Source organism: Aspergillus homomorphus (assembly GCF_003184865.1).
Source record: "Aspergillus homomorphus CBS 101889 unplaced genomic scaffold BO97scaffold_51, whole genome shotgun sequence".
Classification (NCBI taxonomy): Eukaryota; Fungi; Ascomycota; class Eurotiomycetes; order Eurotiales; family Aspergillaceae; genus Aspergillus; species Aspergillus homomorphus.
This window is the reverse complement of record NW_020291937.1, coordinates 90,811-116,000: the sequence shown is the minus strand read 5'-3', so window position 1 is coordinate 116,000 and position 25,190 is coordinate 90,811. Positions and strand designations below refer to the sequence as shown.

At 52.8% G+C, this 25,190-nt stretch overlaps 10 protein-coding genes and 1 non-coding gene across 11 annotated transcripts; 6 read left to right on the top strand and 5 right to left on the bottom strand.

Moving 5' to 3' along the window:
- On the bottom strand, positions 1–974 carry BO97DRAFT_461742 (uncharacterized protein; the record flags this gene model as incomplete). The annotated part of the gene is made up of 3 exons (XM_025699376.1): positions 1–375; positions 439–668; positions 728–974. The coding sequence occupies 3 exons, from the start codon at positions 972–974 to the stop codon at positions 1–3; spliced, it is 852 nt and encodes a 283-aa protein (XP_025547404.1).
- Positions 975–2,024: 1,050 nt separating this feature from the next.
- Positions 2,025–3,197, bottom strand: BO97DRAFT_398567 (uncharacterized protein; the record flags this gene model as incomplete). The annotated part of the gene is made up of 4 exons (XM_025694198.1): positions 2,025–2,336; positions 2,458–2,600; positions 2,662–3,006; positions 3,054–3,197. The coding sequence occupies 4 exons, from the start codon at positions 3,195–3,197 to the stop codon at positions 2,066–2,068; spliced, it is 903 nt and encodes a 300-aa protein (XP_025547403.1). The 3' UTR covers positions 2,025–2,065.
- Positions 3,198–4,008: 811 nt separating this feature from the next.
- BO97DRAFT_354549 (amino acid transporter) lies at positions 4,009–6,113 on the top strand (the record flags this gene model as incomplete). Its single annotated transcript, XM_025692102.1, has 9 exons — positions 4,009–4,155; positions 4,213–4,283; positions 4,333–4,356; positions 4,419–4,518; positions 4,574–4,652; positions 4,704–5,081; positions 5,133–5,152; positions 5,203–5,532; positions 5,595–6,113. 9 exons carry the CDS (start codon positions 4,009–4,011, stop codon positions 6,111–6,113), a joined length of 1,668 nt encoding a protein of 555 aa, XP_025547402.1.
- A 176-nt stretch (positions 6,114–6,289) lies between these two features.
- Positions 6,290–7,845, top strand: BO97DRAFT_461732 (GNAT family N-acetyltransferase; the record flags this gene model as incomplete). Its single annotated transcript, XM_025699375.1, has 3 exons — positions 6,290–6,393; positions 6,528–6,850; positions 7,019–7,845. 3 exons carry the CDS (start codon positions 6,290–6,292, stop codon positions 7,420–7,422), a joined length of 831 nt encoding a protein of 276 aa, XP_025547401.1. The 3' UTR covers positions 7,423–7,845.
- A 3,574-nt stretch (positions 7,846–11,419) lies between these two features.
- BO97DRAFT_376975 (uncharacterized protein) lies at positions 11,420–12,572 on the bottom strand. The gene is made up of 2 exons (XM_025693043.1): positions 12,174–12,572; positions 11,420–12,108 (listed from the first exon to the last, which is right to left on the bottom strand). Exons 1-2 carry the CDS (start codon positions 12,406–12,408, stop codon positions 11,615–11,617), a joined length of 729 nt encoding a protein of 242 aa, XP_025547400.1. The 5' UTR covers positions 12,409–12,572; the 3' UTR covers positions 11,420–11,614.
- Positions 12,573–13,245: 673 nt separating this feature from the next.
- On the top strand, positions 13,246–14,695 carry BO97DRAFT_473160 (uncharacterized protein). Its single transcript, XM_025700208.1, has 3 exons — positions 13,246–13,646; positions 13,676–13,956; positions 14,029–14,695. The coding sequence occupies exons 1-3, from the start codon at positions 13,314–13,316 to the stop codon at positions 14,645–14,647; spliced, it is 1,233 nt and encodes a 410-aa protein (XP_025547399.1). The 5' UTR covers positions 13,246–13,313; the 3' UTR covers positions 14,648–14,695.
- A 417-nt stretch (positions 14,696–15,112) lies between these two features.
- BO97DRAFT_408461 (FAD/NAD(P)-binding domain-containing protein) lies at positions 15,113–17,078 on the top strand. The gene is made up of 2 exons (XM_025695873.1): positions 15,113–15,346; positions 15,399–17,078. Exons 1-2 carry the CDS (start codon positions 15,166–15,168, stop codon positions 16,913–16,915), a joined length of 1,698 nt encoding a protein of 565 aa, XP_025547398.1. The 5' UTR covers positions 15,113–15,165; the 3' UTR covers positions 16,916–17,078.
- Positions 17,079–18,614: 1,536 nt separating this feature from the next.
- BO97DRAFT_376971 (putative MFS transporter) lies at positions 18,615–20,516 on the top strand. Its single transcript, XM_025693042.1, has 4 exons — positions 18,615–19,087; positions 19,205–19,699; positions 19,765–19,906; positions 19,964–20,516. Exons 1-4 carry the CDS (start codon positions 18,669–18,671, stop codon positions 20,312–20,314), a joined length of 1,407 nt encoding a protein of 468 aa, XP_025547397.1. The 5' UTR covers positions 18,615–18,668; the 3' UTR covers positions 20,315–20,516.
- Positions 20,517–21,043: 527 nt separating this feature from the next.
- BO97DRAFT_428546 (uncharacterized protein) lies at positions 21,044–22,338 on the top strand (the record flags this gene model as incomplete). Its single annotated transcript, XM_025697303.1, has 3 exons — positions 21,044–21,229; positions 21,431–21,533; positions 21,605–22,338. 3 exons carry the CDS (start codon positions 21,044–21,046, stop codon positions 22,336–22,338), a joined length of 1,023 nt encoding a protein of 340 aa, XP_025547396.1.
- Positions 22,339–22,983: 645 nt separating this feature from the next.
- Positions 22,984–23,676, bottom strand: BO97DRAFT_480741 (putative quinol monooxygenase). Its single transcript, XM_025700770.1, has 2 exons — positions 23,461–23,676; positions 22,984–23,358 (listed from the first exon to the last, which is right to left on the bottom strand). The coding sequence occupies exons 1-2, from the start codon at positions 23,480–23,482 to the stop codon at positions 23,066–23,068; spliced, it is 315 nt and encodes a 104-aa protein (XP_025547395.1). The 5' UTR covers positions 23,483–23,676; the 3' UTR covers positions 22,984–23,065.
- Positions 23,677–24,452: 776 nt separating this feature from the next.
- BO97DRAFT_t244 lies at positions 24,453–24,524 on the bottom strand. The gene has a single exon. It is a non-coding gene; the product is annotated as a tRNA-Glu (tRNA).
- Positions 24,525–25,190: the final 666 nt, after the last annotated feature.

Sequence of the window (25,190 nt, the reverse complement as noted above, 5' to 3'; positions counted from 1 at the left end):
TCATCCCTCGTCCGCAACTTCAGGAAACCCAAACACCTCAAAATACCTATTCATAGCTTCAAAATGCTGACTCTGGGCCCCACAAAAAGCATACCGATCAATACTCCTCAACGGAGGCCTCGAATCACTCAACCGCCTATAGCACGCATCCCGATCCGGATGCTTCGTCCAAGCAACTAACTTCTCAAAATCCTTACACTGCCGGATCTGACCTTCCCCAGCCCCATTGACCAGCCTCAGCGAAGGCATAGGCGTGTCGTCCGCTCGGCACATGAGATCCTGTCGAAGAGTGTCGAGACAGTGCTCGACGTGGCTGAAGGGGATTGCATTTGCATCGTGGGATAAAAGCTGCTTGAACGCTCTGCGTATATTCTTCTACGGGGCGCTTAGCTTGCGCTTCGGTCTGCATCCCCAGCTCTTCACAGCAAGGCGACCTACCAGACAATGAAGCTGATGATAGACCTTGACGAAGTAGATCCGGCGGTTCGCGTCCCAGGGAAACGGCCACGAATCCGGGAGACCTTTCTCCTGTGCCCAGGTGATCGTCGGCGCGATCACCATTGAGTCGAGACTTAGGCTATCCCACGCGCCGTCTGCGAGGCTCTCGTTGTCGCTCGTGTAGTTCGTGGAGAGGGCGTATTCAATCGGCGTGTCGAAGGCGAGGCCGGCTGGTTTGTTGGGTTGGGATTAGAGATGGTAACAGGCGTGGATGAGAAGATGTGCGTACTGTAGGGAGAGCGTTGTTGCTCAAGTGCACTGCAGAGGCTTTCCTTCTCCCCATCGGGGCGTGGTTGTGTCTGCAGGAAGAGAGCCCAGATATTCAGCGCCAACGACAGCGAGAGTAAGATTATTAGAAAGACCGTCCCGCAGCTTTTCACTCTCCGGAGTAAGCTCAATTCGTCAGGAGTAAACGGTCGATCCTCGACCTCATCATCGCTGTTCAGGCCATCGAGCCTCTCGTACTTGCCCGGCATAATAGAGCAATCCCGTCGAATCGTGTTCAGCACCACAACAACGAGCGAGAACACCGGCGAGAGTAACTAAATGCTGCAAGCCTGGCCGCAAACCAACAGGGCTGAGCCAGCCGTACCCAAAGCAAAGACTAGCATAAATCCCCAAGTGAGACCCCAACAATGGAGGCTAAGGTTCCCCCAGACTAGCGACGATAGGAAACAGCCCGTTTGCCTGCCAGGTAGTACCGCTTCCCAACTACTCCCCAACTCCCACTCCTCATTCCCAATGGGCCTATTTTATATTGGTAAGTGGGCTGCACATTGGGTAATAGCTATTTGTTGGACAACTGGGCCACTGGTCTGACCGCAACCCTGTGCAACCATCTCCGTTGCACGGTTGTCCGTGCATCCAATGAGCCACGCAGGGCACGGTCGATCGTTTGGATAGGAGCTGCTCCGTTTATTCTCCGGAGGCTGGCAACTGATCGGTATCGCTGGGTCAGGTAAGGCGGCCAGTGTATGTTTGCGAGTCGGATGGTCCGGGCACCGGGGGGAGCAGGGGGATGGAATGGGATCTATATAGCAGCTACCCAGTGTACTTCGTTCGTCTGTGGGGATATTCACCAACGAGAATGCTTCACCAGTTCGCCCGCTGGATAGACCTCAAACGGCCGTGAGAAGATTATAAGCCCAGTATGCCAAGTCCATATCTTTCCTCTGTGTCATACTCATAAAAGACTCTAGTTCTACTCCTAGGGTACAGCTCCTTCTGAGGTCGCTGATAAAGCCCTATACCTCTGCCGCCATGCGCGCTTCAACTCTAATCCTCGTCAGCCTGACATCCTCAGTTGTGGCTCGTCTGGAGACCTACAATTACCCACCGCACGCCATCACTCGTGTCCAAATAACCTCCTGTGTCGCGACCGGAACGACGACATCATGTACCACTATTCCGTCGCTCGACGTTGCCGCGATATTTTGATCATATAATATTCCCCTGGAAGAGCGCTTCTTCTCTTCATTTATCAACGGCAGTCAGATTATACCGTTCAGCCTTCTAATATAATGTTTGGAAATAATAATAAATTACAGTATGATATAGAATGAATGAATCACGGAGACGCGCCTGAATCACTGTCCAGCAGCCTGGTCGAACCGGACCCGTACCGCAGCCCCGTAGTCCGCTCCACGCCTGCTGGCTTCAGCATACCACTCGGGAAAGACTCCAGGAACTCGCGCAGATACGGCACGCAGGTGGCTACAATGGCGACAGTCTGCAGGACCTGGCTGCAGAGCATCCACGGGTAGAGGGCGGAGGGGAGAGAAGGGCTGGGGTCGAAGCCGTGGACGTATTGGAGCTGCACGGCCGAGACGAGAATGTCTCTGTTGGATTGAAATGATTGATTAGTGATTAGTGCCCATCTATCTGGTCATGGGATGTCTGCAAGGATTGTTTGTCGAATGCACAATGAGATTTCTTAAAGATAAGGAACCCAACACTCACAGGGTCCGCACACTCAGGCATCCAATAACGACCAACCGTTTGCGCAGGCGCATTCGAAGCCGGTAGATCAAGACACTGGGTACCGTGAAGAGGAGAGTCTCGATGATGATGTTCATGGCGCCGTAGTATGTCCACAGAGCGGTCTGTAAGCACGAGGTTGTGAGCATTCTGTGTTTGATCCTGCTCGGTCGGTCAATCTCATACCACATCCAAGCACCTCCCAGACATCAAGTTCCAGACCTCAGGTGGATGACACTGAAACGCGACCGCAAGAACCGTCGTCAAGGTCCAAAGAATGAGAAAGGTCCCGACAGCAAAGATGGCGCGGGTGAGGGTTGTCAACGCGCTCCCAGAGAGGACCATGTAGAAGAGTGCAATGAAGGAGAGCTTTCCGAGGCCGAGGGTCAGGACATGGGAGATCTCAGTGACATAGATCGCGATCTGGAGACCCGCAAGTTGATCTTCGGTGAGGGAGCCCTCCGACAGCGGTCTCCCCAAGCCACGCGTAGCGGCGATGGAGACAGTGGCCCCTGCGATGGCGGACGAGAGCTGGCAGTGTGAGATGTCAAGACTTGAAAGCTAATGCTTATACTGACCAGCGTGCTTAGTAGGAGCGTCAGCACCAAGATCTTCCTCCCGAGTAGATGCCAGCTTGTCAACAGACAGGCAACCACAGCTCCGGACGACACAATAAGCAAGAACCAGCTAACGATCTTGATGACCGCACCGTGATCCTCCATCATACAAACGAAGATTTGCAGATTTTGGGCGCGACAGTGGGTCGATCCGAAGGATATCGGAAGATTATCGTATTCGGAGTAAAGACATGGCAGAGCTAGACACATTTAAAAGCGGAAAAAAAGCGTTTGGGATGGGAGCAAGGATCCCGACTCAATCAGAGCTATGGAGCCTGGTAGTACTGAGGATTTGATGTTTCGAGATTGGATTGCAATGAGGGCTGGCCGGTCGGCACCGTTGAGAGGCAGGAGGAAACCCTGACTCCAACAAGCACCAACAGTAATATAGCCCGGAGGGTCCCCCCCTCCCCCTTGTCTTCATTCGATTAGAATTTCCAGATCGGTGATAGCAGCAATATTATTCACTTCATTACTCAAAGTTACCAAAAATGACTCTCCGCTCGCTAGGAATGAGCCATGGCCTGACATTGGATTTTGACGTTGGTTGTGAGACTTGGGACAGCCTCATGGCAACCTCCCTCTCAAGGCACACGGTCAGCAGAGAAGTGACCTTGTCCCACGCACTCTGGTTCCAGTGCTCGTCGGCCGAGCTCGAATGACACGTCGACCATTGATTGTGTCACCGAGGCCTCAATACAGGCATCATGGTAAGCCCCGCACGTTGTCCTACTTCGCCGATCGGACAGCCCGAAGCTGAATCATGGACACAACCATCCCTTTTCTCCGTCGGTTGTTGGTCTATCTCGGGGGTTACTGTCAAGTCTACTCCTCTCTCTCTCTGGCATATCGGTCCCTACTTTTGGTGGTCACTCTCCTCTGTGCCGACCGACCTATGCTTGCCTCAGCCGACAAAATGCATGAGGACCCTCCAAATGAAAGCGAGGTGGAATTGACTTCGATAGTAGCCGAGGGGCCTCCTACTCTCCATAGAGACAATGTGGTCCTCTGTAGTCGAGATGCGCTCGAGCTAGCCCAGGTGGGGAAAAGGGAGGTTCTCAAGGTAAGCCAGACGTCGGACATATCCTATCACCTGCCTGTCAGCTGACCCCTTTGACAGCGCAGATTTGGCCTGGCGAGCACAGTGGGATTTGCCTGTAGCCTGATGCTCACATGGGAGGCATTTCTGATGTTTGTTCTCCGCGCGCTTATGACCGGAGCAAAATTGACATGAGTATAGTAATTTCGGGGTGGGGCTACCAAAGTAGGTTTCCAGAGTGGTCGCATCGGCGGGTTATGCTTCGCGTGGGTGTTCACATGTGTTAGTGGTGGCCCAGCCGGTCTGGTGTATGGCTATGTTGCTGTCTGGATTGGATTCATCAGCATATTTACCGCACTGGGGGAGTTGGCAAGCATGATTCCGTCGGTAGGCTCCCATACGCTTGCTTCCTGGAGGTAGTGATTCTAACTTATGTCTGCAGGCTGGTGGACAATATCACTGGGCGAGCATTCTGGCGCCGGAGTCATCGAAGCGATTCATCAGCCATGTTACCGGTAAGTGTATGATCCACCAGGCTACGTTTTGCGCAGAATGCTGATACACAGGCCAAGGCTCAATCTGCATCATCGCTTGGACAGCCGTTCCAACCGGAGCCGTGTATGTAGCTGGAAGCATTTTGCAGAATGCGGTCGCGATGAACCGTCCAGAATACAACCCACAAGGCTGGCATGTCACTTTAATTATGTGGGGGATACTGCTGATTTGCGCGATCCTGAATACCTGGCTTGGAATGATCCTACCAGTTCTCGAGGTCTTCATAGGCATTGTTCATGTGCTTGGCTTTTTCGCAGTGCTCATACCGATTGTTTATCTCGGTCCCAAGGCTGACGCCAAATCAGTGTTCGTTCAAACGTTCAATCTCGGCGGTTGGCGCGACATCACACTGGCCACGTTTGTAGGCCTCAAGGGCATAGTAGGAGCTTTCTTAGGTGAGTTCAGCCACGCGTGTCCTGCCCAAGAGGGTCGCTAATCCCAACCAGGTACGGACGGTGTCGTTCATGTCAGTGTCTACTCCCAATGTAATCTGGGGTCGTAACTGAATCTCTCCAGATGGCCGAAGAGGTCGCTAATAGCAGCATGGTGGTCCCACACTCGATGCTATTCGCCATTGCCATCAACGGGGTCTTGGGCTTTGCCATGCTGGTTACCTTCCTCTTCACGGCAGGAGATTTGTCCGTCATCCTCAAGTCGGAAGCCACCTATCCTTTTATGCAGATTCTCGAAAACGCGACGCAGAGCAAAGGAGCGGCGACTGTGTTCGCGAGTATGATTGCGATCATGCAAGCCTGCTGCGGACTGGGCGGGATCTCGTCTGGCAGCCGCATGCTGTGGGCTTTCTCGCGAGAACAGGCGCTTCCAGGCTGGCGCTGGATCCTGCAGGTACGCAGCATGAACCCTGACTACCCGTGCAAGTTAACTCTAACTGTAGGAGTACGGTACAGCTGAACAAGCGAACCTCGGTTCCCTTCCACAGTATCTGCGTGATCGTCATCGCTGCCGGTCTCATCGGTCTGATCAACATCGGGTCGTCCGTGGTGCTAAGCATTGTTCTTTCTCTGCTAATGGAAGCCTTCTTTTTCTCCTACATCATCCCTCTGTCGCTCCTCCTGTATCGCCGCGTGAAGGGGCACATCTCCGAGCCGCAGCAGGGCGGTAACAAAGGCTTTGTCTGGGGACCGTTCCGAGTGAGAGGCTGGCTGGGCATCGCGAACAACATCTTCGCGCTGGTGTTTTCAGGGTTCGTGGTGATCTTCGGGTTCTGGCCGGCGAGTAGCCATCCAACGCCATCGCACATGAATTATAGCGTGGCGATCTTCGGGGGGGTGCTGATCCTGGCGGTGGTGTACTATCTGGGATGGGGGAGGAAGCATTATATGGGACCCTTGGCCGAGGTTGAGGTTACGGCTGGATCCGTGGAACAAAGAAGGAGCGAGGGGGAGGGGGGGTTTGTGACACCGTAGAAGTTCCCAACATTCACTCCTTAGTGGGTGGGTGAGGGTGAGGGTGATCTCAACGTGTATATATATCACTGCACTCCTGAGTCGAGTCGTTCCGTCCGTTTGTTGTAGGTCTCTGCGGCTTCATCACGAACCTCTCCATCAGTCACCATAGCAATCAGCTCCATCCAAACATCAACATGACAACCACAACCCCAACCTTCGAAATCCACGAAGTCCGCACGCATGCCGAGTTCGTGCGTCTCAACGAGGTTCTCTGGACCGCCAACTTCCATCCCTACGAGTCAGTCAGCCCTGTGCCTGTTATCCCACCTCCACCTCCCTTCACCTCCACCTCCATCTCCCCTAGCCAAAGAAACTACTACCACTTCATTCCCCCACATAGCCTCAGACCCTTAATGCTAATCGAGAATAAAGACCAATCTTCACCCTCTGCCACGCAACCACAGGCCCCGCCGCCGCCGACCGAGCAGCCGATATAGCCCGCGACACAGACCTGCACTGGACAGCACACACCCAGAACCCAGCCTCCCACTACATCTACGCCTTGGACCGGACATCCGGCCGCGTCGCCGGCGGCTGCGAATGGTCCATCCACCACAGCAACCCCTTCCCACGGGGTCCGCAGCCGGTCGCCTGCACCTGCTACCCAGAGGGGTCGACGAAGGCCGAGTTCGCGGCGCAGGCGCTCACGCAGTGTTTGAAGCCGCGGCAGGCGTGGTTTGCGCGGGCTCATGCCGGTATGTTCTCTCTCTCTCCTTTTTCTCTTTGCTTGTGATTCTAGACGGGTGTTTTTAGACTGGGGTGATGGTGCGCTGGGAGGTGCGCAGGACATTGAGTTTGATCGTGCGATGTGCATGGGTGAGTGGCTGGCTGACTATGTACTCCTCGCTATGGGAGGTAACTAGGCGTGAGTCGCATGGGCGTGCATCCGGATTTTCGCCGCAGAGGGGTCGGACGGTTGCTTATGCGGTGGGGGCATGAGCGGATTGATGCGTTGGGGTATGAGTGTTTTATTGAGTCGGGGGCGATGGGGAGGTGGCTGTATGAGGAGTGTGGGTACCGGAGGGTCATGGGGTTGGCTGTAGATGTTGCACGGAAGAACCCTAGTGAGGAGTGGGAGAGGCTTATGTTTGAGTATCGGGGTATGGGCATGTTGTTGCTTTGGAGACCTCCTCGCGGGGCGTGGGATGGGAAAGTGCCGGATGGGCCGTGGGCGGTTACGGAGGAGACCTGGCAGAAGCAGGAGGAGCAGCAGGAGGAGCAGCAGGAGGTTGCAGGTGAGGATGCAGGGCCAGTGGAGGCCGTATAGAGCGAAGGTCAGTTAGGGTTGCTTTCTTCTAGATGGGTGTTTGAGCATTTTCGATTGGTGTTGGCTGAGCACTCTCTGCCTGATGGAAGACTCCCGAATCTAAGGGAAGTTGGAGCAGTTGTCGTTGGGGTAGACTGGATTAGAAAAGGTTTGCATGATGAAGAGCGATTTATCACAGACACCACCGGCGTGCGAACATCTCTAGCACGGTGATATAATACATTGTGTGTCTTGTTGACGTTGGCACGGATTATGGTGGTGCTGCACGTCATGGACATGTCGGTCGATCAGGGCTCCACTGCAACCTTGCGGAAACTCAATGTGAACCAGGGGACAATCGACAGATTTTTTTTCACTCCATAACAGAGTCTGTGTGTTCATATCGCGTAATCCATCCATATCCACGTAGAGATCTGCAGAGTTGACTCGGTCGGAGTTGCAGCTGGTTTTCCTGTTCTGCAACCCTCCAGAAACCCGGATCCGGACACTCAAATCACCATCGCACGGGAAAAGCCCTGAGTGCTCTTCCGGGATAAGAAATCACTCGCAACAAATATACTTAGTACAGTATGAACAGTACCTTAAGGTCAAATAGCTTCTATTTTTACATCAGTCAGTGGAAGAGCCAAGGTTCAGCACCTCCTCGCATCATGCTGCTGTCATATCAACTGATTTCTACGTGTGCACATCACATCACATCCACGGCTCACGCAACTCACTCCTTCTACAGCCTTATCTTATCGTGGTCTGATTCACGGCTGCGGCCTCGGCCCGCCCTCACCCAAGGGTCAGAGCTCTGCAGGCCACACAATCCATCACGGTTTCGGATATCAGAAGAAAATAATTTGGAGAAGGTGTGCCGGTTGCGGAAGGTTGGGAACTGTACTTCCGCGGGTTCAGAGGGCGAAAATTCTGTACGATTGCGCGGTCGCACGCAATAGGGGTAGTGTGTGCGTGTAGTGTGGTGTGTATTGGGCAGCAGTCCCGAAGAAACCTCCTTTGCTATCAGCACACAATTATCACTTTCTGGGGGTAAATCAATTCTCATTATGTCGAGGAAACAACAATCGGGTAAGTCGGCGTCGAGATAGAAGGTCGGGTGAGCCTCAGAGTTTTCCAGACTGTATGCGCGGTTTTCGCAGGGAAAGATGAGAAGTGGCAAGTTTGGCGGAGAATTGGCCGAGTTCGTTGTTGTTCTAGATGCCCCACTAACCTCAAGGAAGCATAGGCGCCCTGACAGCTGGTTCTACTTAGTACTATCAAAGTCGGATGCCAACGGTCTAGGTCCGCGCATCGCCCCTCGGATCCATTGTGCCGTGCGAAAATCTGTCTCTATTGTTGTATGAATCACGACTCACACCACTCTCCCTGAATAAGGGAAAAAAAAAAGTTATATAAACGGTTTGTCGAGCAGCACTTCCTCGACTTTCTTTTCTCTCATCATCCAGCAAAGCAATCAATTCACAAGTTAATTCTAATTCCTCTTTCCTCTCTCACAAAACCCATCCATCCATCCTCCGGGTTCAAACCTCACCTCAACTCTCAAAATGACCATCCCATTCCCCATGATCGGCCCCGAGAGCTACGGCCTCTACACTCCCCGTCGCGCCGGCCGCCGCACTCTCGACTCGGACTCCCTGGCCGCCGGCCTCAAGGAGGTGCAGGCCGTCCCCGAGATGCCCCGCGAACAATTGGGCTCGCGCAGCAGCTCGGCCGCCACCGTGACCACCACCTCGACTACCTCGTCGAGCTCCAGCTGGCGCCAAAAGCTGTCCCAGAAATACAAGAAGTTCCACTTCATTTGATCGATCCACCACTAGCGGGCCATTCAATCAGTCCCGCGTGGGAAAGCCATCGCGCACGTTCCACTGCAGCCACCCGGCAGCCACATCTACCATGAACAAACAAAACGAAACTCTCGAGCGAGTATATATCCGCTCTAATACGACATCTTACGGCATTCCAGGAGGAGTTGGGAAGGAATAGGCATTGGGGGGTTTTCTTTTCTTCTGTGACCCATTTATCTATGTTAATACTTAATCACCATGCGGGCATGTATATATGAACGCTGTCGACCATTACATATTTTAATTCAGATAAAATAGACAAAACTTCGATACTCATCAAATTTTCTATCCGTTCTCTTACCAAGCACATCTACCAGTGTCAGTGTGAGTGCACAAATAAAGTATACTTCCCAAGACCAAGCACACCCCTGTCTCCGTGCCCTGATACACCCGCCAAAGGCACTAAAACTTCGTTAAGGACCGGGTAGATCGGGTCCCATCGGGAACGGCGCCCAGAAAGACATGCCACTAACCCGTTCTTATTTAGAAACACCGACCGTGCGCAAGCTGGAAGAATTTTTTACCTCACGCGTGGCGAATTTTGATAGTGAGGATCCACTCTCCCTCAAGCCAACGAGTCAAAGCTCAAGTCAAATCCTACCCACCATTCTTTGGTAGATAAGGCTTCACGCCGAGTTTCCCGTTGGCTTGACTAATCTCATGGCAGGCTCGGGTCTGCGCCGTTCGGTCGAGAACATGCTGGTGCCGATCATTCGGGATTTTGCTGCTTGCTTCGGGGGTTTCGGGATGAAACCAAGCTTTGCGCTGCTGGCCCGGTGAGTGTATCTGGGTTTGAGCTCGGGTTCGGGCTTGGGATGCAGTGGAGAATGATTTTCATGGTCTTCTTCCCAGCCTTCTAGTCAGGGTTGTATAGTCGCACAACCGGTTTTCTTATCAGTCGACCACACGGTGATTTCTAGAGAGTTCCGATGCAGAGGAGGATGTGCGTCTTAGGGCTGAATGGTACCGTGGGTGAGGATTTTCCAGGTACCGTACATGTTATCGCTTGATGACTGTGGTACTAAAGTGTGGATGAGGCTTTTCAGCGCTGTATCTTTGAATAAATTCCTCAAATTCCTGGTGTTGCGATTGCTACTACTTGCACTCTGCACATGCCATGCTAGTGGGCTGCTCCACTGCGTGGTTAATGGCGCTACGTGAAAACTACCAGACCATCTCGGACTTGCCGTCACTGCCCGGTCCGCTGGAATATTCGATGCAGTCTCACGTGACAACCCTCAGCACGAAGACATTACGTACTTCTCACCATCACTTCCAGATGCTTCTGCGTCTTGGGAGCATACAAGTCATTTTATTCTATATCTCCTGTCATGTGGTGAAGCTCCAAGCTCAGTTTGCGGAAGACATATCAGAGCACTAAATATAGTTCCGCATATCCGAGACTGTGCAGGTCGCAAGGTCAGCTATTACTCCATCAAGGATTTTCTGTCACTTGATACCAAGACACTCGCGACACCCCTGCGAGAACGAAGGCAAATGTCGCGCGAGGTATTGAAAGTCCTCTCCCAGCCATCGGTGTGTTGTAAACAAAATTGCACATCGAGATCGCCGTCTAGCCATGATTAGTGACTATAGTGCGCGGCATCCTGGAAAGAAAGGGCCCTGCTTATACCCCCGAGGATGAATTGACCACATGCGAAGGGGTCCGTAGAAATTCACCTCCATCTGGTCCTGACTTCGTTCTCACTGCCAACCGTGCTAGTCAGATAATTGTTATTTAATCACAAGGGAACAGCCGAGCTCCTAGCTCCTACGAAGTATCCTCAACCCCGCCGATGAATGCATAGCTGCGTTGTTGACTAGAACATTGACATCGTGTTCTTGCGAGCATCGGGAGAATTTGTCGTGGGCATCCTTCTGCGCTGGGCCCAGTTCGAGCCAGATGCCACCTTAGTCTGGAAACGCAGAGCATTTCGTTTCAGCTTTGCTGACGGTGCGGCTGGTGCCGATGACTCTGTGGCCGGCTTTAAGAGCTTCTATGGCTATCGACTGCCCGAGGCCGGACGAGGCTCCGGTGATCAGCCAAGTAGAACGTCTTTCTGTCGTGTTGGTGGTGGGAATGATAAGTTGGAAATGGAAGTTCCTTGTGCTCAAGTGAAAAGAACATAGGGGCAAAGACAACAGTAATAATCCTGCTTTTGTAGTCCAAGGCGCTCATCGGGTTTAAAGAGTTTATCCCCTTTACTATCTCCCAGTGGCTGACTTGGATTGGTTTATTCAACAAGCCTATAATATACCACATTCCCATGAACGCCAGTGATTCATATATAAATTGAGAAACACATCCCCTTTTCAAGGTTCAACCCCTGTACAGTCCAAATGTATTATACCGCTTTCGGCTGCGCCTCCAGTTCCACATGACGAACATCCCTATCCAGCTCATAAATGGGCTGCTGCGCCTGCATCTCACTCGGCTGCTGTCTCCAAACCGTCTCACTTATCCCGTGGTAGCCATGCACACCGTCCGGGGAGGACTTTCGCCTGCGAAAGCACATAAACGCGATGACGGCAGCGACCGCAATCACCCCGGCAGCTGACCCCACCCCGATCCCAGCGGCAGCACCTGCCCCAATACCCGTCGAGCTAGTTGTGTGTGGTTGTGTCGATGAGTGGGGGGAGCTGGTGGCTGATGCGACCGCGTACGTCGGGGTGCCCGATGCTGTGAAGGGGAGATACTGGATGGTCGCGAGCTGCGAAGGCGCTGGGCCGGGGAACTTCTCCTCGGAGGGGTTGGAGCAGTCCACTGTGCCCGATGCGTCCTCGCAGCATGCCCAGTATCCTTCCTTGGTGTATGTGATGCGCGCGTTGTTGCGACCTCCTGTCGGACGTCGTGGGCGAGTGAGTAAAAGTAACCGGCAATGCGCTTGGGATTGGGGATCTCACCACAGCGCGTCCCACAGACGGGATCGGCCAATGTCTCGTCTGTGCAGTCGGCAGCATAATAATAATCACCGCTGTTTTGGTGGGTGTTGACACAGATGGAGTTGCTGAGGCAGTAGTCGCCGTTCACGCAGCAGGTTACGTGGGGATGTGTGGCATTCGTGACCCCGCATGGCAGATCCGCTTTCACGTTCTGGATTATGCCGTTGTGCATGCCATGGCAGACGGAGGAAGACATTTAGTCTGGAACTTGTCGATGTGAAGATGTTCTTTCTGGCAGAAATGACGGGGTGATGTTATGGATTGACATGGTGCCGCTGGGTGGAAAGAGTGAGAGAACTCATCTGGAGGGTGGGCGGCTAAACCGGGGAGATGAGCGGACTAGTAAGGCGATGAGACTGCAGTTAATATCACCTCGCATTTAGGATCAAGGCCATATTTCCCAGGGAGGTCTAGACATGTTGCTAGCAATCGGCTGCATGGCTAAGCGATGGACGGCGTCAGCCCGAGCCAAATGCTGCCAGATGTTTGGTTGCTAAATCTGACACGATAAGTAATCCTTGGCTAGTGCATAATCAGTACCTGAGTGGGCAATAGGGTCACTGGTTGGTTAGAGAGCATAATTAATTCAGGGTCAAATTCAATTCTCTTCTTCTGATTCGGGCGCTCTCTCTCTCTCTCTCTCTTTCCCTGCCTCTCTTCACAACCCATAGTTCCTGCCTAAGGTGTCGACCTGGATGAGCTCTTTCAGCCCTCATATTCCGACATTGTCCAACCCTGCAAAAACCCCAGTCCACCTCTTCCACAACCCTTGCACATCCCTATTCAATTTCGGTCCGACTTGCGCTTTCTGCCGCTTCGCTTAGAAACTCTCCTTTAGTAGGTTCGCTTAGGGGCAGACTGGCTAAAGATACAAGATACCATTGTTGTCACGGCACGGACAGTCTACGCCTGCATAATGATCGCTATATTTGGTCAACTTCAGGAGGGAATAAGATGTCTCAATCGTGTCGTCCGATATACCAAACAAAGTTGTACCCTCGCGATCACTATAACTCAAAGTGCCGTCTTGTGGTTCAAATCCGATACACTATTCTGTCACCACACTCTGCCCTTCCTCTTCGATCGCGCACTTCTCTCGTCATGAAGACATTTTCTCTCCCTCAAGCACTTGGCTCCATTGCTGTGGCTCTAGCTACCTTCAGCTCTGCCAAAGCTGAGTATATTGGTTATGAAAACCCTCTGGCGACGTTGGATCAGCGCAGTCTTGATGCGCTGGCCATCGAGATTTACCAGAATAATAGCTTCATTGTCCTCAAGGCCGAGGCAAATGTGGCCTACCAGACTGCTCACGGCCTGCCTATTAGCGACGAAGCGTCTTCCACTCTCGATGCGGCGATCGAAGAATTAGTCTTCAGTGCCACTCAAAACGCCGTGAATAACGATCCATACTATCTGAAGGTCTATTGGGTCGATGTCGGTCCACGAACAGGCTTGGGCTAGAGGTACCTGGTGGAAAATATTTCTATGACAACCCGGACTGCATATACCGCATCATTCCAATTAGTTCCGATGTCGACTATATGGTGACAGGCTATCGTCACAAACCTGGACCTACGGACGTCAGCTTCTCTCTGATTAGCGATCCAAACTCTCAGAACTTTGTCGCTTACCTAGCAGGCAGTAATCTGGCTGTCATCGGCGATGGCTCCTATACAATCACAAACAATAGCTCCCCTGCCGACGGTCAGACAAATCAAATCCAGTTCACCACTCCAGCCAAGCAGTTACTGACCCGAAACAACCTCGGTGACTAGCAGTCTAAAAAGCCGGACAACATCACCGTGGAGGTGGCCAGCGATATCACCGGCCACAGCGCCATCAGCACTGCTGGAATTATCGCTGACGCCAAATGGAACTTGCAGGAAGCTATCGTCGACTACGGCGTGGGCACACTGGGACTCAAGACAACAGTCAGCGCGGTAAACACTCTCTCCACCCCCAGCCAATCCAGCACACTTGGCACTCCGGCGAGCCAGGACAGTTCGTTCGGGCACTTCAATCTCACCGATGACGAGGCTCTCGTGGTCACCCTCACGCCTGGTGCGGCGGACTATTTTGTCTTCCCTGGGACAAACCCTTGGATGGTCACTGTCGATCCCGGGAGCAGCCAGATCAGTCTTAACAACAAGCAGTCCGTAGCCAACGAGATTGAGGACTACACGTTCGTCGTCTCTGTCACTGACCCGGGCGTCTACAACGAGGTTAAGACTACTGGTCTACGCGAGGGTACAATCATGGTGCGCTGGCAGGGACTGAACCCTTCCTCTTCCTCCACCGAATCTGTTGCTCTCGAGGTTCAGAAAGTCGAGTTATCTGACCTGGCATCCGTCATTCCCAGCAAGACTCGTTATGTGACAACCCAAGAACGTGCACTGCAGCTCGCGGATTGCGTTGCTGGCTATTCACAGGACTGAATATTAAGGGTCTGCTGTTTCTGGCGGTTGTATCATCCTTTGTCTAGCGTCTTAGGGCTCATCCCCTTCGACAGAATTCTCTACAGTATGATGCAAAGCCAGATTCGCTAGTCTTTTCCCCCTTGTAGCTGTCCTTCTACATCTACCTGTCTATGCAATAAAAGGTGGTTAGCAATAGATCGAGCAAATTGGACAGAAATTGTAAATTTGAGACCACAGTCACACAGCCAGAGCACAGCCGGGACAACTAGGAGTTTTGACTAGCAGGTTGAGAGTTAGAGCAAGGGAACTCTACTTTGGCTTAGGTGAGGACTTAACCGTCCAGGCGACACTCAGTTGCTAACTCATAGCGTATGCGCCAAGTTGGGATTACAGTACTTACCCAAGCCAAGTATCTTCATTGGGTTAGTGTAGACGCGTTAAATGCTGACCACCAGAGCAGGCACCCATCAACCAACACAACATCCTTTCGGCGCGCATGTCTTCGATGTTCACTCAATACCCGGATTTTGGTCACCATGCTTCTCCATTTTTTTGTCTGGTTCTGTCTACTTGCTGTCGCTCACTCATGGACACAGGAATTTGAATCACCAAGCGTTCTGAAGTCGATGCCAGAATCCCTCGATGCCGATCTCCAGGATCTCTTGAACAGCCTAAGTCAGCAAGAAGTCAAAAAACCAACCAAGATCGCAATCATCGGTGAGCCCCACCCTCCCTCTGTCTACTCACGAATCATCTAATCAATCCCTAGGAGGCGGCATTGCTGGTGTGTCCATCGCATACAAGCTCCGCGGCCGGGAATCAAAGACGTGGTCCCCGCAGGTGACCTTGTTCGAACAGGACTCCCGTCTGGGTGGTAGAATCCACAGCATTTCCAGGTCCGACGCAAATCCAGACTTGATCGAAGCCGGCGCTGCCACATTCGACTGGGATGATCTCTGTGTGGCCCGTCTCTTCCGCGAAGCAGGGGTGGTTCTCATCGATCCGCAAGACCGGGAAACCGGCGACAACCCCCAGACCCGCAGCATCAGTCTCTACGATGGCCATAACATCGTTGGGAGGAAATTGTCTGGTCCGCAAACCTGGACGCACGCTGCCAAAAAGGTCTGGCAGAATCGCGGGTCGGTCTGGTTTTGGAGGCATCTGCTTGTGCGGGTTGTCGCCATCGGCTGGGGGGAATGGTACTCTTACACTTGGAGCGAGATTGTCAGTACGGCCGCGAATTACGCTGCCTCGGCGGTGAGTCCATGGGAGGATGAGGTTACTCGGTTTGCGACTCGGTTCGGTCTGTCGGTTAAGCCCCAAATATCCGCGCGATGGGGCAACGAGCGTGCTCTGCGGAGACTTGCGCTTCTTTCTCAGGCTACCGTCCGTCTAAATTCCACCGTCACGCATATCACGATACACGACGAGCGGACATTCGACGTTGCTTGGTCGACAGCCACGGACGACGGAGGCAGCGAGGAACCGCATACCGATAACTTCGACGCTGTCATCATCGCAGCCTCCTTATCCCAGACCGGCATCACAATCACCCCTGAACTCCAAACACCGCCTGAACCTGTGGAATACACACCTCTCCACATCACGCATTTCACCTCGATGCGAAATCTCGACCCAACCGCCTTCAACCTTTCCGCCACCGAGCGCGTCCCCGATGAGATCTGGAATCTCAACCTCCAGTCGAATCATGACGAAAGTCCATCAACGACGCCCCCCTTCCTCACCCTAGCCCGCACAACGTTCGACTGGAGATTAGGTTGCGAAATCCACTCCGGGAATGTCTTCCGTGTCACCTCGATGGCACCCTTGACCGACGACGACATCGCCAGGCTCTTCAATTTCACTGACCCCGGCAAAGTCACCTTCCCTCACCAGAACTGCGACTTACACGTTACGGATTCGTACGCGGAACGAGGGAGACGGTACCCTCGAGTCGGCGGGCCTTCAGTTTTCCTTGACGATATGGATCATGAGGGGTGGTTTCTACGGAACTGGGAGTGCACGCCCGCGCCGAGGGTGAGATGGGTGCATCGGCAGGTTTGGGCTAATGGGGTTCCAGTGGTGACGAAGGCGGATACGGAGGAAGATTTGGTGACCTATGGGGTGGTGGGCTATGGGGATATGATGAGGGAGCGACGTAGGGAGTCCATGAAGTTGGCGCCGGGGCTGTTCTATGTCTCTGGAATTGAGGCTAGCAATGGGGCCTCTCTTGGTGAGAGTGTGCGTATGGGAGCGGAGGTGGTGAGTCTGTTGAGTTGTGGTTGAATCTTCTATTGTCGTTGGAGATTTACTGTCGATTACCAGGGCTGTATCTCTGGATATGGCCTCAGTTCGGACATTGGGCTTTCTGAAGCCCGAACTTTCGAGTACATTCAGAACCGTGTGCTTCATGCCAGTATTGATGTAGATATGAAAACTCTTAGACGAGACTAGTCACAAAGAGAATTCAAATCATGCACCTACCTTTCCGCGCGAGACTGGTCGCATAGTGCTATACTCAAGCACGATGACAGCTGTAAAGACCACTCCTTGTGTAATGTGAGCTATAAGCCGGATTACAACACCGCTAAACTCTATCAGCGCCCGAGTAATCTGGCCACGTGACTTAGGCCTATAAGCGAGTTTCCCCACACAGAGAAGTCAGTTAGCAACCAACACAGTCAACACCAAGGAATCAACATCTCAAGTTCCGAAGCCATCTCCTGAGTAGCCTCATTTCGTTGATAAACTCAATATGAAGATGAACTTCTCTGGAGATTAGTAGATTGTGTATGGTTTTGAGGTATAGAGAAGAGGTGGGGCAGTTGCATGACAACCAAACGCTAACAAGTTTATATATCATTTCAGGCACCAGACCAGAAGATACTCACAAGTCCATTTGACCGCACAATTTGAGGGTCTACTACGAAGCTTAAATTGTAGCCAAGAATGTGCACGGAAACGAGGCACCTGTCTTACTCCCTTCATCATACATGCTCGTATTGTATAAGTAATCTTCACTAGGTCGATATTGCTGCTTTCCCACAGCTATCAAACTCCCCAGCAAGCAATCTCGCTTGTGACCAGTCCCTGATACTCCTGGTTCCCTTGGTTTCAGATTCAATTACTAACACCATTATCATCCTATAAGGCTTCCTGCCAATGAATCGCAGTGAAATATACCCGTATAGTGACCGAGCCAGAGACACGTTACGTTGGTGGGCTATTTATAGTGGAAGGTTTCGGTCTGGTACGACCGGCCCTGGTCCGAAACCAAAATTACCGCTCTTCTGGATAAAATACGGTGGCGATGCTGCTGGTCAGGACAGTTGAAGGCCGATATCTAACTTTCGAACCATGATCTCCTTGTCGGCCACACCCTGTTCACTCTACATCCCGACGTGACCTTGCGCAGTCTCGACCTTAATCTACTACTTGATCTCCTCCAGAAGCACAACACCCGCAGCCGTGGGCTCCAGCAGGTCTGACGGAAGCATCGTAATCGGTTCTCATTGAGGTGTTCTCGTCGAACAATCGTATATGCAAATCCCTTTCTATCATTATCCTACCAATAACTCGAATACATAGCCGGCCTCAACGGCTTATCCCTACCGTGCATCGTCATCTGAGTTGATTTTGCTCCAATGCGCCAAGCTAGGGAATCCCCTCTGGAGCTTATTTGCCCTTCAATCCACTTTTCACTATCCAGTATCCACCTTGTGTCGATTTGTCAATTGTCATGTTGTTCTTGCTGAGATTCTCCACAGAGCCCAAATCAACTTTTCCTGCTTCAAAACCGAGTATAAATCCGAAACATCGGGCATTGTAACCGCTGTTTCGGCTTTCAGTCCGGCCGTCAAGCCCGACCCTGAGAAGCTGAACGAGCCCGAGCCCGAGCCGGGAATTCCAAATCAAGTCTAGCTTCGGAGTTAATCCAGGCAATCACTTTTCTACAATTCGACATAATACTCGTATCAACCCAGCACGTAACTCCAACTTTCAGCCCTACAGACAGACAATTAGGATATCGAATTCCATCATGCCTGACTCTCCCTTCTCTCCAGAAGAGAGCCAAACGAGCAACGAACGGGCGGTAATAGTCCGCCTGCTCCATGAACTAGGGCTTGTCTCCGTGTGGCGGTCCCCACGCGATGTGAAGCTTCTCTGCGCCCAGCGCTTCGTGCGGCTCTTCGCCTACGGCAGCTCCACGCTGATTCTCGTCTCGTATCTCTCCGCGTTGGCCATCTCCGACGATCGCATTGGGCTGTTCATGACCCTGACGCTGATCGGGGATGTGGTGATTAGTTTCCTGTTGACGTTATTTGCGGACGCGATGGGTCGGCGGGCTGTCTTGTCCTTGGGGTCGGTTTTGATGGCCGGTAGCGGGGTGGTCTTTGGACTTGGGGCTGGATTTTGGGGGCTATTGGCCGCTGCTGTGCTAGGTGTCATAAGTCCCAGGTATGGTTTCATCTCTTATGCTCTTCTGGAGGAGTAGTTAGAATCGGGGCGAAGTGTTCTTTGATTGAGGTGATGATTACTGTTGCGGGCTGTTTTGCTAATTCGGCTGTATGACAGTGGCAATGAGATTGGACCCTTCCGAGCGGTGGAGGAGTCGACGCTTGCGCATCTGACTCCGCATGAGGAACTGAGCGATATCTTCGCCTGGTACTCGCTCGTCGGCACGGCGGGCACGGCGCTGGGCATGATGGCCTGTGGGTGGGCGATCAAGTTCCTGCAGGTCACCAAGGGGTGCGATTTCGTTACTGCGTGTCGGGTCATGTTCTTCGTGTACGCCGCGATCGGGGTAGTGAAGCTGGTTCTGACCCTGTGTTTGAGCCGCAAGGTCGAGGCGATCAAGAAGGATGATCGCGCAGCACAGCAGGACGAAGAGCCCGGGGAGACGGAGCCGCTGCTGGCAGATCGTCTTCCCGAGGACGAGGAACAGCAGCCTCAGCCCAAGAAGGACAAACCGTCCCTGCTTGCGGCGTTTGATCACGACCTTCTTAGCTTGGTGCTCAAGCTGTTCTTGCTCTTTGGGTTGGACTCGTTTGCTTCGGGACTGGCATCGCTGTAAGTTGTTCTCCTGCACTTTTGTACCCTGTTTCTTAGGCTAACGCAGGGCTCACCAACTTCAGGTCTTGGATGACATACTTCTTTAAGCGCAAGTTCTCGCTCCCCGAGAGCGAGCTTGGGTCTATCTTCTTCACGACGGCCATTATTTCCGCCGCGTCGATGATCGTTGCATCTTCCATTGCGAAGAGGATCGGCAATGTCAAGGTATGTCCTCGCATCTTCGCCTATTTACGAATTGTGATTATTGACCCTCCTCCACAGACCATGGTCTTCACTCATCTCCCCTCCGCCATCTGTCTAGCCTTGATCCCCTTCCCATCCGTTCTTCCCCTGGCGCTCACACTCCTGATTCTACGAGCCTGTACGCAGAACATGGACGTGGCCCCGCGTTCGGCCTTCCTGGCCAGCGCCTTGCCTTCGGACAAGCGCACCGCCATCATGGGCGCAGTCAATGTGGTCAAGACAAGCGCGCAGAGCATGGGGCCGCTGATCACGGGTGTATTAGCCAGCAAAGGGCTGTTTGGCGCCTCATTCACGGTGGCCGGAATACTGAAGGCGTGCTACGATATTGGCATGCTGGTTTGCTTTGGTGGGCGGGGTGCGAGGCGGTAAGTGCAGCTGGGCTATGAATTCCATCTCAGGCATATGAAAAGTTATTGTTTATCGACTTGAGAGTTCTTTGTGGAGAGCTTCTCTGCAACATGTACATTTTGGTTACGAGCCGATTGGGATAGCCACCTTTACGGCTTCGCGTGTACTTCCTACTCAGGCATCCTATGCTCTATCTACCCGTGCGGTAGAACAAACAATCGACTATGTTCTTTTATAGTTTGTGTCTTGTCTCATTGTTGTACGGCGGGCCCAGGGTCAGTCTGGGTTGTCATCCTGCAATACTACAATCACTTTCCCCGCCTTACAGGTTTCCACTGAAAGTCAATAGCACGACATGGACAATGCAGCCAGTGGATCTATGTCGCCCACTTACGACTTATCCCATTCTCGGTATATGATGTGCATTGGGGTAGCTCTTGACGTGATCCTACTATAGGGGATGTGAGGATGGGGTGCCACCCACTGTGACTCTTTCCAAACAGAGCTTTCCTGTCCGAATGTAAGTCTATATACCGAAAGCTACTCTTTTTGTGATTTCTCTCGTCGACTTGAGTAATATCATCCAGAGCTCGTTCATCATAAGAGCGCAACTATTCGCACCTTGTCTCTGTCCTGCTTGTTTTCGAAGCAACTTGCTCGCCGCGCAGTTCGACGTCCCTCTCTGTTTACCTTCCGCCCGTTCGGGTACCATAAAGTACTTATCCATCTGCAAAGATATGTCAACTCACCATGTCGGTGAGCAATATCCGCGCCGATACCTGTATCATCGGCGGCGGAGGCGCAGGCGCCTACGCCGCACTCCGCCTCCACCAACACAACAAAACCGTCGTTGTCGTGGAGCAGAGTTCGCATTTAGGCGGGCACGCACAAATCTACCAAGGCCCGGCCTCAAACAATCTGCCCATCGACTACGGGGTGGCCAGGCTTTAAAACTGACCTAGCGTGCGCAACCTCTTTGCGCACTTCAACCTCTCCCTCGACCGGCTAATGTGAAATTTCTCCACGACTGTCTTCGACTTCACCACTGGACAAACTGTCCCACCTACCCCTGCCGAGGAGTCCGATGCCGCCCTGAACCGCTAAAGGGATTTGCTTGCGCGATACCCGTATCTGCAGCTGGGGTTCGAGGGTCTGCCGGACCCCGTGCCGGAGGAGCTGGTCGCCCCGTTCGGGTCCACCATGCGCAAATACCGCCTGGAAGCGGCCGTTGATGACCTCGGTCTGCTCGGGAATACAGTTGGCGAGTGGCCATCATATCTGACGCTGTATATGCTCAAGTTCTTGAATGAGGACGTTCTGGCGGCACTTCTATACGGGCACGTGTCGCCACGGAGCGGCAGATCGCTGAGCTGTATCGAGCCATGGCGGCGAGATCGGCTCGGACGCTTTTGCTGTTCAACAGCCGAGTGGTGAGGGCAATGGAACGCGATCCGGACGATGGGCGAGTGGTCCTCGACGTTGTCACCTCCACTACTAATACTACTACTCCCACCACGCTGGGAAAAGACTTTCGCAGGACCAACTCACGCCAGCGCATTCGAGCTAAGACAGTCCTTATCGCCGTTCTCCCCTTACCCGAGAACCTGGAACCTTTCCTCGACCCAAACGGGACCGAGCAGGCTCTCTTCGCGCAGTTCAAGTACGCCTGCCTGTACTCGGGGGTACTCCAGATCGAGGGATTACCGCCCAACGTCGGCTATGAGAATCGTGGCGTGGACGATCCTTTTCTGCTTCCGCATCTCCCGGGGATCCTGGTGATGCGTCCCACGCGGGCACCGAACGTTTACACTGTTATGTATGGGAGTCCTCGACGGTTGTCGGAGGAAGCCGTCAAGAGGGAGATCCGCGAGGGGCTTCGGAGCATCCACCGCAAGATAGGCGGCAATGTCTCCGAGCTGGAGTTCCTGGTGCTGGCCGACCACAGCCCGTACGGGATGAGGGTCTCCGAAAAGGCCATTGCGGGCGGGTTCTACCAGCAACTGGCTGCGTTGCAGGGCCGTCGGAGACTATATTACACAGGGTAGCTCAGGGTCTGGCTTCCACATTGGATTCGGTTTCTTGGTTTTTTTTTGTAAACTCTTTCCTACTCTGCCTGTGTCTTGTATAGGTTGTTCGACCTGCATGTAAGTCAGCGGCGGGAAATTCTGTCGCACGGCCACAGTAAGCTGTCATCCCCTACCAAAGTTTGACTTCATTTGGCCACTCATTCCAGGTTAATTTCTGGGCATTAGCAAACTACTCATCTTATGGCAATCTCATGATCAAGTGTAGATTCTGCTTAGACTGTGACCTCGTCTATCCTCGCCGTCACCGTAGTAACCATCCTCCGACCGCTTGCTGCTTTGGTCCTGCTTTCTGCCGACTGAATGTCTTGGGTCAGCAAAGCGGTGACCAGGCTGTTGTGGTGTGTGGCGAGAGCATTGTAGTGGCACAGCATCGCTGATGCACATACCTCAGTAGTCCTCCAATAATCCATGAAATAGGTGAGAACTGTTGTCCAGAGTCAAGTAAGTTATTGAGAATCGACAAAGAGCAATTGAGAGCCATTGGCGAGCTCTGCCGCATAATAGATCAACACCTACCAGAGCATCTTCTGTTGAAGATATGTTACATTATCCCAATCCTCCCGCGCAAAATCATCTCTACGATTTCGGAAACCTTGAAATACAGCCACAAAGCCATCAAATTATGCCAGAATATGTACAGTCCCCAAATCGCAAACTGGTTCATCTATACACCGTGACGAAACCTCTACTGCTTCTGCTCCTCGGGCACCAACTCCTCGAAACGACGCAGATCCATCTCCTTCTCCAACAGCGGAATGACGTAGGGGTCAAAGGTCTTCCAGTAGGGGTTCTCGAGGTGGTATTTCTGGGAGCCCTCGTTGAGGTAGCGCTCGACGATGCAGAAGTCCTGCTTGTCGTGGACGCTCTGCATCACGAACCAGGACAGGGTCTCCTTGTCCTTGGAGTAGACGGCCGAGGCCTCGAGGAGCTTGGCGTGCAACTTGTTGATGCTCTCCTCGTCGGGCTTGGCGCGCATGTCTGTGAGGTAGCAGAGGGTGTTAGTGAAGCGTGTCTGGTGGGTTTGGAGATTGCAAGTGATTGGGATTAGGAACTGGAGGTTGTCTGGGAGATTTCACGTACGGACAACGATGGTGTAGACCATTGTGACGGTGTTTTGTGGTTTGGTGGGGTGAGGGTGGTGAGGTGAGGTAGGTTGAGGAGGAAGAGGTGTGAAGAAGCTGGGGGAGTCGGACAGCGTGGTTGTTTTTGTAGGTTTGGATTGAACCCCGGTTGACTGCTCCCCTCCCCCCCTCACGGTCTCACTCTCAGTGCCCCTCGGTGGGGCGGGGGAGGAGCCCAGCTTGGAAAGTTACTTCATACTTGCCCGGTAAGGGCGAGGCGGGTGCGGTCGTTCCCCCGCGTCGTCGCGGTCGGATTGTGTCTACGGCTATTTCTCAGTCAAGAATGGTGAGGAGAAAGTTAAATTAAGAAAGAGGCCGCATTGAGAGCCAGTCATTCTAGACCTATAGCATGCATATGCACCGTTGATGATGGCAGAACCGAGGAGAGAGGTCTCCGAGTCTGAGAGTAGGGCATCCCGATCAGGTGGACCCGAACTGTGTTTCGGGGTTTCTTCGGACAGCCAGCAGATGCCGGCCACCCTATTGGCGGACAAGCAGGAATCATGCGTCATACTCGTGCTAAGTGTATTATCCAGCTTTACACAACTGGAGCATCTTTGCCCTTCAAACATTCCTTCTAAGACGATGGTTGTCTTTGCGTCGTACTTCCCGGTATTGATCTGTACTTGCTGGAGACTTGCTAAACTTCGGGCTGCGCGTTCTGTATCCAGGTGATAGATCAATGTACAACTGGAAACATCTTGCGTACTGTCGCAAAATCCCGCGAAATGATAGCTTCTCGAAGGAAAGCGAGTGAGTGCCATAAGAGAGAGCTATGGTAAGGGATAGCTGACCGCCTCTCAGAAGCAGCTTTCTGCAAGCAGAATAAGAACAATAGTCTGTTTCAGGTAGGCGGCCAGGGGGCAATCCTGGGGCCCACAGCACAAGACGCATTTTCGTGCCCGAACTACGGATCGAAAAAAGGGATAAAAAGATAAAATGAAATGATCACTCCGATGCGGGGAATCGAACCCCGAGCTGCCGTGTGAAAGACGGCGATGTTAGCCGTTACACCACATCGGAATTTGTTGCAAGGTTGGTTCTTTTTAGTAAACACAGACCTATGTGCTGCCTGAAGCCTCACAAACCATGCCCAACAATACCACAAACCAAGTTTAACCAGATGGAATTTCGAAGGTAACTCACCACTTCCCTTTCCATCATGACACTGAACCCCTCAACAATCAATCCTCATTCTGCAGAACACGAGTTGGCGAGCATACTTGTCTCAAACCCCCGCATGCTCGTGTCAGCCCAGGTACTCCTCACTGGCCACCTTGTCTCGCCACTATCTGATTGATCCAGCCACCAGCATCTCCAATGGCACGCCGTCCGTCGAATACGGGCGTGAACGACAAGTGCACCTGCATGTCTCGTCCCTCAGCTGCAGCCAGCAGGCCACTCGGTCAGCAGAGAAATCAAGTGCAGATCCCATCAGTTGCCTAAAGGGGCAAGCCGTCTCCGCCGCGAGCCGAGGCGGGTTGGCCCTAGCGCAGGTCGGCAACCAGGCACGGGCGATAATCGCTCGTATTCCATCTGCACAATCTGCACCAGCAACGACCTGGAACGTTGGAGGCCGGGTAATAGCAGCTCATTCTCCGGTGGCAACATACCGTCAGGGTCTCACCCGAAGGCGGGGGATTCTTCTCGTGTCGCAGACCACAACCTGATCTATCCAGTCGCCAAGGC

Excerpts from the sequence above, each read along its gene's own strand:
- BO97DRAFT_376975 (XM_025693043.1), bottom strand. The coding sequence starts at position 12,408 with ATGTCTTCCTCCGTCTGCCATGGCATGCACAACGGCATAATCCAGAAC. Across the intron at positions 12,109-12,173 it reads CGTCTGTGGGACGCGCTGTG|GAGGTCGCAACAACGCGCGC; the intron begins GTGAGATCCCCA and ends GACGTCCGACAG.
- BO97DRAFT_473160 (XM_025700208.1), top strand. The coding sequence starts at position 13,314 with ATGAAGACATTTTCTCTCCCTCAAGCACTTGGCTCCATTGCTGTGGCT. Across the intron at positions 13,647-13,675 it reads TGAAGGTCTATTGGGTCGAT|GTACCTGGTGGAAAATATTT; the intron begins GTCGGTCCACGA and ends CTTGGGCTAGAG. Across the intron at positions 13,957-14,028 it reads TTCACCACTCCAGCCAAGCA|CGATATCACCGGCCACAGCG; the intron begins GTTACTGACCCG and ends GGAGGTGGCCAG.
- BO97DRAFT_408461 (XM_025695873.1), top strand. The coding sequence starts at position 15,166 with ATGCTTCTCCATTTTTTTGTCTGGTTCTGTCTACTTGCTGTCGCTCAC. Across the intron at positions 15,347-15,398 it reads AACCAAGATCGCAATCATCG|GAGGCGGCATTGCTGGTGTG; the intron begins GTGAGCCCCACC and ends ATCAATCCCTAG.
- BO97DRAFT_376971 (XM_025693042.1), top strand. The coding sequence starts at position 18,669 with ATGCCTGACTCTCCCTTCTCTCCAGAAGAGAGCCAAACGAGCAACGAA. Across the intron at positions 19,088-19,204 it reads CTAGGTGTCATAAGTCCCAG|TGGCAATGAGATTGGACCCT; the intron begins GTATGGTTTCAT and ends GCTGTATGACAG. Across the intron at positions 19,907-19,963 it reads AGAGGATCGGCAATGTCAAG|ACCATGGTCTTCACTCATCT; the intron begins GTATGTCCTCGC and ends CCTCCTCCACAG.
- BO97DRAFT_480741 (XM_025700770.1), bottom strand. The coding sequence starts at position 23,482 with ATGGTCTACACCATCGTTGTCC. Across the intron at positions 23,359-23,460 it reads GGTCTACACCATCGTTGTCC|ACATGCGCGCCAAGCCCGAC; the intron begins GTACGTGAAATC and ends GCTACCTCACAG.